This window comes from Chiloscyllium plagiosum, unplaced genomic scaffold, assembly GCF_037043375.1.
Source record: "Chiloscyllium plagiosum isolate Xiang-an unplaced genomic scaffold, Cpla_swu_hap1 HiC_scaffold_37, whole genome shotgun sequence".
Taxonomy (NCBI): Eukaryota; Metazoa; Chordata; class Chondrichthyes; order Orectolobiformes; family Hemiscylliidae; genus Chiloscyllium; species Chiloscyllium plagiosum.
The window spans coordinates 6,133,380-6,145,540 of NW_028270175.1; the positions used below are offsets into that span (position 1 = coordinate 6,133,380).

General features: G+C 41.3%; 1 protein-coding gene across 4 annotated transcripts in view; it reads left to right on the forward strand.

Moving 5' to 3' along the window:
* LOC122540443 (uncharacterized) overlaps positions 1–12,161 on the forward strand; it is a 54,701-nt gene that overhangs the window by 12,306 nt on the left and 30,234 nt on the right. For 3 of the 4 annotated variants that reach the window (XR_015753426.1, XM_043676236.2, XM_043676237.2), the window contains exons 2-3: positions 8,519–8,543; positions 11,676–11,807. Coding sequence is in view for 3 of the 4 variants with exons in the window: in XM_043676236.2 (XP_043532171.2) it covers positions 8,519–8,543; positions 11,676–11,807 (157 nt within the window). In the remaining variant the exon portion in view is untranslated. The remainder of the gene's footprint in view (positions 1–8,518; positions 8,544–11,675; positions 11,808–12,161) is intronic. The other variant, XM_087980265.1, reaches the window with a different exon arrangement.

Below are 12,161 nucleotides of genomic sequence, written 5' to 3' on the forward strand. Positions count from 1 at the left end.
CAGGGGTGTGCCCTCCACCTTGCTTCCTGAAGTCAGTGACCAGCTCTTCCATCTTGCTGACATTGAGTGAGAGATTGTGATCTTTGCATCATTCCACCAAGCACTTTATCTCTTTCCTGTATTCTGCCTCGTCATTGTTGAGATCTGGCTTACAATGGTGGTGTTATCAGTGAACTTGTAGATGGAATTAGGATATAATTTGGCCATGTAATGCAGCACTGAGGAATCATCTTTTTGTTTCAAGGATTTCCCCCTCATCAATTTTAATAGACTTCTAATCCCATGGCCACAAATCAATTCAAAAGGAGTGAACCTAGTAGATTTATTTGGAGAAACTCTAGTAGCAAGTAGTAAGAAATCTAATCTTTTATCCCCATCGTATGAGTATTTGCCTTAAACATCATTTTGAGACTTTGATGGAACCTCTACAAAGCACCCTCTGCTTGCTAGTGATACACAGTTGACTTCAACTGTTTTAGACGCAAACTGCTAATGATCATAAAATTATAATCCTGATCAGTTTATACCTCAGTTGGTGTTCAATAATGAGGAACAAACTGTATTGACTCTTCAGCTGTTATGGTCCTTTAAGGATTGGCTTCTGGGAATTGGGTTGTCATGTCCCTAAGTGTAAGGATGTACTAATGTCATAGAATTATAGAATCTCTACAGTGTGGAAACAGGCCATTCGGTCCATTGGGTGCACACTGATCTGCCGAAGAGCATCCCATGTCCTGTGTTTGTTTTCCTTTATGGTCATACACAGTATACTAACAATCACCTGAATGGTTCTTCAAAACTGATATGGTAATGGAAGGTGCTGGATGGATTTCATGCTGTGGCTATCCTACTACTTGATATCTATGACATTTTCCAAAGAACTGCACTATATCTTGATGTAGTCTTGGCCATGTTAAATACTTGTTTATCAATGCTTGCATTTTCCATATGCCTACATGTCCTGCCATAGGAATTTCACATGCTCCTCACAATATCTCCTTACAATATCTGGGCATTACGACTATTTGATGAACAGCCAACCATTCTTCTTCCGCAGGTCTATGAGGATGTCTCCTTTTCCTAAATCAAACTCCATTTTCAATATAACCAGAACTAAGGAACTCCTTCACCCTCAGCTTTAGTGTGAACTGTGTGTGCTTACTTACTTAACTCTTATCTCTGCACTCTGAAGCCTCAATTAATGAAGACATGCAAAACAGTCCTTTTAGGATTATCTTCAAGGAGAAAGTGAGGACTGCAGATGCTGAAGATCAGAGCTGAAAATGTGTTGCTGAAAAAGCGCACCAGGTCAGGCAGCATCCAAGGAGCAGGAGAATCGACGTTTCGGGCATAAGCCCTTCTTCAGGAAGATTCCTGAAGAAAGGCTTATGCCCGAAACGTCGATTCTCCTGTTCCTTGGATGCTGCCTGACCTGCTGCGCTTTTCCAGCAACACATTTTCAGCTTTTAGAATTATCCTCATTCTTATAGTTTCAGCTATCTTAACATCTGCTAGCAGTATTAATGTGACGTCTGGTGATTGACTCTGTTTAGCCATTCTGGTCACCATACACAATGGAAACATACCAAGAACCTGCTCTTGCAATTGTTCCATTTCTTCAGCTTCAGCTAGACTCTGTGATTATAGGGGAGGCTACAACTTTTATTCCTGCTATTATCATCCCCAGGAGTAAATGACTGCTAATTTCCTAACTATCCCGACTACCGCTAGTCCAGACACTAAGTCACCCTCCAATTGGATGTTGTATGATGGAATCGGGATGCACTCTCCAGCTGTTCCACTTACCAATATTTTAAAATATTGGTAATATTTTAAAAATGCAAACCCCCAACCCACTCTCACCAGTGCCTCTCCCCCTCACAATCACTTTCCGTGAAATTGTTCTTTAATTGGGGTACAGCCAAAGAACATCCCCTGATGCACTGACATTCATGACAAAGTCACGGAAAGGGCTAGTTGGCATTTGGGACACAATCACAATAACAGCTTATATTTATATAGCACTTTAATATAATTAAATATTGTAAGGCACTTTATAGGAGCATTATAAAGCAAAATATGACACTGAACCACAAAAGAAGGTATAAGGTCAAATGATTAAAATCTCAATCAAAGCTATAGGTGTTAACAAGCATCTTGAAGAAGGAAAGTGAGGCAGAGAGGCGTGGATGTGTCGAGAAGGAATTCCAGTGCTTAGAACTGAAGCAACTGAAGAACAACCATTAATAGTAAATGACTGTGATCTCGGGTGCTCAAGAAGCCAGGATTAGGCAAATGCAGATACCTTGGAAAGTTGTGAGGCTAGTGCAGATGACAGAGATGGGGAGGGAGGAGGTCATGAAGAAAGATTTGAAGAAGATGAGAAAAGTCAAGATGTTGTTTGACTGGAAGTCAATGTAATTCGGTGAACTTGGAGTGGTGTGGGGTGGGGGCATGTAGGAAATAGATTAACATGAGTTAGGACATGAGCAGCAGAGTTATGGATGATCTCACATTTGTGGAGAGTCGAATATAGGAAAGCAAGAAGGAACGCATCAATTTAGTCAAGTCTACAGAAAACAACTGAGCGTTTCAGAGTGGATAAGCTATAAATTGGAGCGATATTATGGTAGTGGGAATAGATGCTCTTAATGATTGCATGAATATGATGTCAGAACCTCAATATAAAATATGATAATGAGATTGCAAATAGTTTGGTTTAGTCTCAGATCCTTGTGAAGATGTTGGCTTAAGTCAATAGCTTGGGAATGGATTTTGGAGTAGACACCAAAAACAATGGTTTTAGACTTCCCAAAAATCAATTGACAGAATTTTTTACTGATCAACATGGAATGTCAGATAGGAATAATTTAACCACCTTTGACCACATAAAGAACTATTGCGATCTCTTTCCAGCAAATCTCTCCACAGATGGTGCCAGATTTGATATATCTTTCTTTGGCTAAGTGTAATATTTACCTGATATTCTCTTGTGAACTACTGTGGGGTGTGTTACTGCATTGATGGCACTTATATAAATGTAAGTTGTTGTTTTTCAGAACTATAACAGTATTTGGCAGTGCCTGGCAACCCATTAATACCTTAGAAAATACAAAATTTATGTGTTTTTTCTATTACATAAATAAGGTATTATTAACAACGGTTTTATGAAATGGAAAGACCAGTTCATGAAGTTTTTGTGGTGCAAGCCATCTGCATTGCACTGCTATCATAAGGTCAGAAGTGGGAGTGTTATCTGAAGATGATACAATGTTCAGCAGCATTCACAACTCCGCAGATACTGAAGAATTCCAAGGCAATTTACAGTAAACCTGGACAATATCCAGGCTTAGACTGATAAATGGAAAGTAACATTCATGCTTCACAACTGCCAGGCAGATAATGACCATCTCCAACAAGAGAGAGTCAAACCATCACCTTTGACATTGCTGAAAGCCCCCATTATCAACATTTTAGGATTACCATTGACCAGAAACTGAACTGGATCAGCCACATAAGAATCATCAGTTACCAGACCAGCTCAGAGGCTGGGAATTGGGCAGTGAGTGACTCACCTCCTGTCTCCCCAAAGCCTGTCCCACCAACAACACGGTATAAGTCAGGACTGTGATGGAAAATTCTCGACTTGTTTGGATGAGTGCAACTCCAATAGTGAAGAAGCTCAACACCATCCAGGACAAAGCAGTCTGGGTGTTTGGCACTACTTCCACCACTTTCAATGTTCACTCCCTTTGCCACCGCACACAATAGCAGCAGTGTGTACCATCTACAAGATGCACTTTTTAGATTAGATTACTTACAGTGTGGAAACAGGCCCTTCAGCCCAACAAGTCCACACTGACCCGCCGAAGCGCAACCCACCCATACCCCTACATTTACCCCTTCACCTAACACTACGAGCAATTTAGCATGGCCAATTCACCTGACCTGCACATCTTTGGACTGTGGGAGGAAACCGGAGCACCTGGAGGAAACCAACAAAGACATAGGGAAAATGTGCAAACTCCACACAGTCAGTCGCCTGAGGCGGGAATTGAACCTGGGTCTCTGGCGCTGTGAGGCAGCAGTGCTAACCACTGTGCCACCGTGCCACCCATATTGGCACTGTGGCAACTCAACAAATCTCCTTCAACAGCATCTCCAAAACCTGTAACCTCTACCAACCAAACACACAAGGGCAGAAAACGCTTGGAAAACCACCATTTTCAAATTCCTTTCCAAGCCACACACCATCAGTAGTGACATGACTGCTTTGCCACTACTGTCTTGTACAATCATAGTGGTCATACCAATGATTCACACCAGTAAATGCCAACTTCTTCATGCCTTCTAGTATTAGTAAACTATACAGCTATATGTTTCATGGTTAGCTCAGTTAGTTAGATGGTTAGGGTGTGATGGAAAATGATGGTACTGGGCCTAGGTCCAATTCTTGAACTAACTGTGATAATTCATGAAGGTCTAGTTACCTACTTGCCTTTTCCCATGCTTGTGGTCTCAAACCATAATCTTCCTCCAAGATTATCTCCAACATTTGGTTTTCATTTCAGATTTTCAGCAACCACTGTATTTTGTTTTTATTTGAGTGTTTAATTCACTGCTATTTAGCATAGAATATAGAACAGGCCCTTTGACCCTCAATGTTGCAATAACCTGTGGAACCAATCTATCCTATACTTTTTCATTTTCATCCGTATGTTTATCGAATGACCATTTAAATGCCCTTAAAGTTGGTGAGTCTACTACTGTTGCAGGCAGTGCGTTCCATGCCCCCAGTACTCTCTGAGTAAAGAAACTACCTCTGACATCTGTCCTATATCTACCATCCCTCTTCCACTTCAACAAAGTTTGGCTCTTCTCTCTGTAGGGATTTATGTTGTAATGTTTTAAACTTTCAACATATTCTTTCAAGTATAGGAGGGTGAGGAGTGTGACCTTATAAAGGTTTGTGAAATCATGAGGGGCATAGATAACGTGAACGGCAGGTGTCTTTTTCCTTGGGTGGGGGATTTCAAGACTGGGGGGCATATTTTTAAGATGAGAGGTGAAAGATTTTAAAAAGACATGAGGGACAATTGTTTTACACAGAGAGTGGTTTTTACGTGGAATGAACTTCCAGAGGAAGTGGTGGATGCAGGTGCAGTTACTACATTTAAAAGACATTTCAATAAGTACATGAATAAGTACATTTAGAGGAAAATAGGACAAGTTAAGGCAAGTGGGACAAATTTAGTTTTGGAAATATGGTCGGCACGGACTGGTTGGACCGAAGGGTCTGTTTCCGTGCTGTATGACTCGATAACTCTATGACATGGTCACCTTCATTGCTTTTTTTTTTGGATTAGATTCCCTACAGTGTGGAAACAGACCTTTCAGCCCAATAAGTCCACACCAACCCTCATCTCTCTCCTAAAGTTTGCCAAAGCTCACTTTCCCAGACACATCTCCTTCCTCTCTGCCCCCACAGTTCTGGAGAAGAGTCATACTGGACCCAAAATGTTCAGTCTGTTTCTCTTTCCACAGATGCTACCAGACCCACTCAGTTTCTCCCGCACTTTCTAATTTTATTTCAGATTTGCAGCATCTGCCATATTTTGCATTTTGTGCAGCAGTTCAAGAAGCACAGAACACATTTACTTTAAAAATTTTGATTTCCCAAATTCTCATCCTCACGTTCAGATCACTCTGTGGCTCCACTCCTCTGTCTATCTCATAACCTCCTCTTACTCTAAGATCTTTGCATTCCAACAATTTGACTGATTCACTCATTCATTCATTCATTCATTCATTCATTCATTCATCCTCAAATTCATTTGTTCCATCATTAGCAAATGCCTTCGGTTGCCTAGGCCCAAAGGTCTCAAAATCAATCTCCACATCTCCCTGTCACATCCTCCTCCTTTCAGTTGTTCCTTGAACCTTATCTCTCTGACCTTGGAAATGTGAAATTCTTAAAACCTGAATTTAGCATCACGCTATTATTTTTCAGATTGTCTTTCTTGGTACACTTTGGAATTCTCTACCTGGAAGGCTGTAGTGATTCAGTCATTGAGTATATTCAAAACAGAGATCAACAGATTTCATGATATTAAAGCTATCAATGGATATGGTGGGTGGAAGTGTGGGGAAATACTGTTGAGATCAATCAGCTGTGATCTTAGTTGAATGAAGGGCCAAATAGCATATATTCCTCCTCCTGTTTCCATTGTTCCCCTGTACACTCCCCACTCGGGTGGTACCCTGACCTTTAACTGCAGCTCACAATTTGAGACGATGTTGAGAGTTTTATAACTGCCATGGCGAAAGGCTGGCTTCAGATTTTACTCTGCACAGTGTTAATTTACACAGATTTCTGTCCATTTCAATCATTCAGTTTGAAGAGTGAGTAAAAGTTCTTTGCCGCAGAGTGCTTTCCAAAATCTTTGGGATGTAGTGAGAGCTACAAGATCTTCTAACTTTGCACAGTCTTCTATGTAAGAGAGAGGCTAAGTGTTTGACTTACATGGTAACATGCCAGATTTCATCCATGAGCAAATCAAGTTAATAAGGAATTCATTTTCCCTCTGTTGCTGTAAAGTTAAAAGTCTAAAGTGTGTTTTAATAGCAGCGTACTGCAGTGCCCTCTGGTGCTGACGAGTAAATGTTTACTAAAATATTGAAATGTCTAACAGCTAACAATGTGTAGGTTGATTGTCATGATTCGGAGATGCCGGTGTTGGACTGGGGTGTACAAAGTTAAAAATCACACAACACCAGGTTATAGTCCAACAGGTTTAATTGGAAGCACACTAGCTTTCGGAGCGATGCCCCTTCATCAGGTGGTAGTGGACTACCACCTGTTGGACTATAACCTGGTGTTCTGTGATTTTTAACTAGGTTGATTGTTGTCAAGAAGGACTCCTAATGCAGCACATTCTTCTGCTGGGACTAAGCTCAGTAACACTGATTGGGCTGAAAGGTTTATATTTGAGGCCCATTTCTGTACAGGGAGAGCAGTGGACTCTTCGAGCTGATGATTCATGCACAATGACCAACTCCACCAGTTAGCAAGGTATCCATCAAAGCAAACCAGGCACAGCTTTATTTCCAGTGGGGTTAAATTGAAACATAGGGACATTGTGCTAAGTCTGTATCAAACCTTACTATTATATCACACTAGATCTAAGTAGATCTTGGCTCTGTGTTATTAAGAGCAAATTTAGAAGGGTGTGACCAGAAATGTGTGGGTATTCACATCAGAAAAGGATGAGCAGGCTGGGGATCTATTCTCTTGAAAAAAAAAGGCTCAGAGGTTTTAAAATTCGGTAAGGATTTTGATCAGTGGATACAGAAGGAATGTTTCCCTGGGTGGGGAAGAGCACAACTACAGGGGGTCCATGTAACATAGAGACCCTCAACAGTGAATTCAGAAGAAATGCCTTCACCTAGTGGGTATGAGAATGTGAAAGGGAGTGGTTGATCTGTATAGTATTAATATTTTTAGGGGGAAGCTAAACAAACAGAGGAAGGAGGAGAGAGATAGAGAGTCATAATGATTGATTTGAAGGTGGGAGGAATGGTTGGGCAGAATGGCCTCTTGCTGCATTATTTGTGTTGTGTAATCAAAAGTGAACTAACAATTGATGACGTCTCTGTGCCTGGGACAAGAGCCCATACACTCTTACCCCTCCTTAGAGCTGAACGCTTTTCCAAATACCAAACACTCCTCTTCCCTGACTTTGTCTTCTGGGGAATGTTCCAGAAGCAAGGACCTGTTACCAAGAGAACATTCAGCTTGGAGTACTGTGAGCAGATCTGGGTGCCACACCTTAAGAGGATAAATTGACTTTGGAGCAAGTACAATATAGGTTTACAAGAATGATACCTGGACTTTAGGGGTTAAATTATGAGAAGACATTACACAGATTAGGCCTATTTTCTTTAGATTTAGAAAATTAAGGAGTGATTAGCCATGATCAAATGGCGGAGCAGAATCGATTAGTCAAATGGCCTAATTCTGCTGCTATGTCTTATGGGCTTATAGTCTGATTAAAGTCTTCAAGATATTAAGAGGAAAAGACAACGTAGGTAAGGATAAACTATTTCCAACGGGTGGGGATTTTAGAACTGGGGGCATCGTCTGAGAATTAAGGACAGACCTTTCAGAAGAGATGTTAGGAAGCTCGATTACACACAAAGGGCAGTAGATGTTTCAAACTCTCTTCCATAAATGACGGTTGATGCTGGATTAGACCTTAATTTAAAATCAGAGACAGAGAAACTTTTGCTAAGTAAAGGTATTAAGGGATAAGGGCCAAAGTTAGGTAGGCCACACATCAGCCATGATCTCACTGGATGGTGGAACAGGCTTAAGGGGCTGAACGGCCAACTCCTGTTGATGTGTTCCCTTTTATGATTATTGCTTTAACAATCAATTGAAGGAAGTATTGATATTTAGCCTTCGTTTTCATTTATGGTCTGAAGTTGTAACTTGCGTCATTTTTTTGATATTTTTCAGGTTTCTCAGCATAAGTGTCCTCCAGGTAAAAGCACATTTCATTCTGAAAGTACTGGTTAAATTATTATGGGCTTTTTTGTGCTTTTGTTCTCCTGCTGTTTTGTACTTAGCAGTCGATGGCAAAAAATGTTTTCACTGTGGAGGGAGGCCTACATCAGAAACCAAAGGTCGAGGTAAGGGCAAGGTCTAAGGAAACACTTGGGTAGATCTAACCTGGCCTCAGCCTGAGGATGGTGTATTCACAAGGTATTATCTTCACAGCTTGGCTTGGCATAATGGCTGCACTGTTGAGTGTGCATCAGAAGGTAACAGATTCGAAACATGCTTCAGAAATTTTAACACGTCATCGAGGCTGCTGTTTCACTGAGGGCACTGCACTGTTGGGTTTACTGTCTTTTGGATAAGGTTTTGATAGATGTAAAAGATTCCGCAATATAATTTAAAGAGCAGGGGAGTTCTCTCAATTTCCTGTCCCATATTTAACCCCTAATCAATATCCCACACAAACAGATTATCTGACTACATTGCTGTTTCTGGGAACTTGCTGTTTGCAAATTGGCTGATATCTTTCCTAATTACAATAGTGATTACACATCAAAAGGTACTTCATTGGCTATAAAGAGCTTTGGTTTACCCAGTGGTCATCTAAAGCACTGCATAAATGCAAATTTATTTTCTTTTTAAGGACACCAGTTATTGAATGGTCATTAACTCTCACGATATAAGTTCATAAGACACAGGAGCAGAATTTGGCCATTCAGCCCATCGGGTCTGCTCTGTCATTCGATCATGGCTGATATGCTCCTCACCCTCATTTCCCTGCCTTCACCCCATAACCCTTCAACCCATTACCAATTAAAAATCTGTCTAACACCTTCTTAAATTTACTCACTGTCATGGCCTCCATTGCACTTTGGCGTAGCAAATTCCACAGATTCACAACCCTTTGGGAGAAGTAGTTTCTCCTCAACTCTATTTTAAATTTGCTACCCCCTTATCCTAAGACTATGACCTCTTGTCCTAGAATACCTCACAAGAGGAAGCATCCCCTCCACACCTACTTTATCCAAATATTTTATCATCTTGAATACCTCAATCTGATCTCCCCTCATTCTGGGTTTGTGTTCATTTAATTTACCACAGGCAGGATAGGCTTAGGAACATAATGCAAGCATGGAACATTTGTGCTGAATGGCCTTCCCCATTCTAGGTAGTTCCAGTCTTAACTTAACTTGTCCAAACTCTGATTAATTTGAGTAGGCATATAAATAAACTAGGAGGAGAAAGTGAGGACTGCAGATGCTGGAGATCAGAGCTGAAAATGTGTTGCTGGAAAAGCACAGCAGGTCAGGCAGCATCCAAGGAACAGGAGAATCAACGTTTCGGACATGAGCCCTTCTTCAGGAATTCAGGAATTCTTCATTCCTGAAGAAGGGCTCATGCCCGAAACGTTGATTCTCCTGTTCCTTGGATGCTGCCTGACCTGCTGTGCTTTTCCAGCAACACATTTTCAGATAGAAATAAACTAATTTGGCTATTTTCACAATAAACTAAACACCATAGTGCACCACAGTGTCTTATGTAATGTGGGTTTAATTTTCAGTGCTCAACTATAACTAAACTTGTACCAGCGGGTCTTCAGCGGGTGGCATGATGGCACAGTGATTAGCACTGCTGCCTTACAGCGCCAGAGACCTGATTCAATTCCTGCCTCAAGCAAATGTTTGTGTGGAGTTTGCACGTTCTCCCTGTGTCTGTGTGGGTTTGTTCTGGTTTCCTCCCACAGTCCAAAAATGTGCGGGTTAGGTGAATTGGCCATGCTAAATTGCCCATAGTGTTAGGTGTAGGGGTATGGGTGAGTTGCTCTTCGGACGGTCGGTGTGGGGCTGAAGGGCCTGTTTCCATACTGTAAGTAATCTAATTTAATCTCTCCTTGAATCATCACCACGTTGTTTTTATTTTGTGTGCTAGCACAATTGATTTGTTTCCTCCTTTAAGAATGTTGGAGATGAACAATATGGAAAATATGTTTCTCTAGTCTTACTATTTTATCAGTGCCAGTTTGGTTAGAAGGTTGTAAATTCAAGTCCCACTACACGGAGTTAACATAGTTAACCATTGCAGCAGAAGTGAAGAAATATCCCAGCATAACTCAAGCAGAAAGGTTTGCTTCCAAAATCTTGACCATTCATGTTGCATTTAACAAAACTGAAAGGGATCTTGTAGCACTGTGGTAGTGCCAATACCTTTAAGCTAGAAGGTCTGGGTTCAAATCCCACTGTCACAGAAATACATTGTGCCTTACCAGATAGTTTGATTAAAATAACCATCATGAAACTGTCTATGTTAGTGGTGTGATCATGTTACGCTGACATTAGCAGTCGCATAATGCTAAGACTGTAAGGATGGAACAGCCTACACTAGAGAACTCTAATACTGAGACTTGTATTATGACTGTTAGAGAGTTGAATCGATGGAGTGTGTTCCCAATGCAAGAGCTATGGTGTTTCCATTAAGTATGGCCACCATGACTTGCTGTTCTGCATGGTCAGATTGTAAATAATTTGAGGGAGAATTTTGATGTAAATTGTTTTGGCAGTAAACTTGGTCCAGTGACTTTTACATTAGACTTTCTCCTTAGAGCCATTCGAGCCAAATGTACTTCTAATTCTCTGGCCCTGATGACCTGATTGATAATCATTTATTGTACCCAGCCCTTTCCTGTGGTTGTGGGTTTAAACACATTGCTCCCTGAATGTGCTGAGGATGCAGCATGCGGTGGGGGAATATTGGTCACAAACACAGCTGTAAATAAAAGGGTGAGGACTCCAAAGTGATGGTGAGCTTGATATTGTACAGGGGTTGGCGACAGGGCAGCCTAAAGGGAAGTACTGGGTACAACCCCAAGTCCCTGAAACCTCCAGGCAGCCTGACCCACAGGAACATCTCCACCCAGAGCTGCACCAGTGGAGGCAAATCTAACCAAATCATTCCCAGTGCAACACAAACTGAGATTGGATGAACCAGTGTTTTAGAGCACCTCATTGTAAACTGATTGTCATCAGTGCGCCTAAAGATTGGGCAAAGTATTTCAGGTATTTCACTGCACATTGGTTACACATAGTAATAAAATATTTACTTCTTCCACTGATAAAAGGTACATACAAGGTTTCATCGTCATCATATTCAAGCAATGACCAGACACAATGTGCTCCCTGTGAGGAAGGAACATACACTGAGAAAGAGAATTCTCTCAAAGAATGTCGCAAGTGTTACGGGCCTTGTACAGGTAAACGTCCTTAAATCTTTTAACAATCCTTCAGCTTTTCATCCACTTCCAGTTGCAGATAGTCCATTCAAATACTCGTTGTTGGCAATCACTCACAAACAAGTCTGATTGTCCACAAGGGAAATTCCGTGTCACTGTCCTGGGTTCTGTGGGTCCTCGTGAGGCACATCTCCATCTGCACATGTGGCAGGTTTTTCTGGGAGGTGGAATTGTTCCTTGGCTTCCAGATCACTGGCATTCCTGTCTCTGGTTCCTTTTCTGTACTTTCTCATGCTGCTGTGCATTCTCAAAGAATTGTCTGTCTCCGTACAGGAGCTTCCTCCAAATTGGTTCCTGCTGAATGAGGCTCTCCCA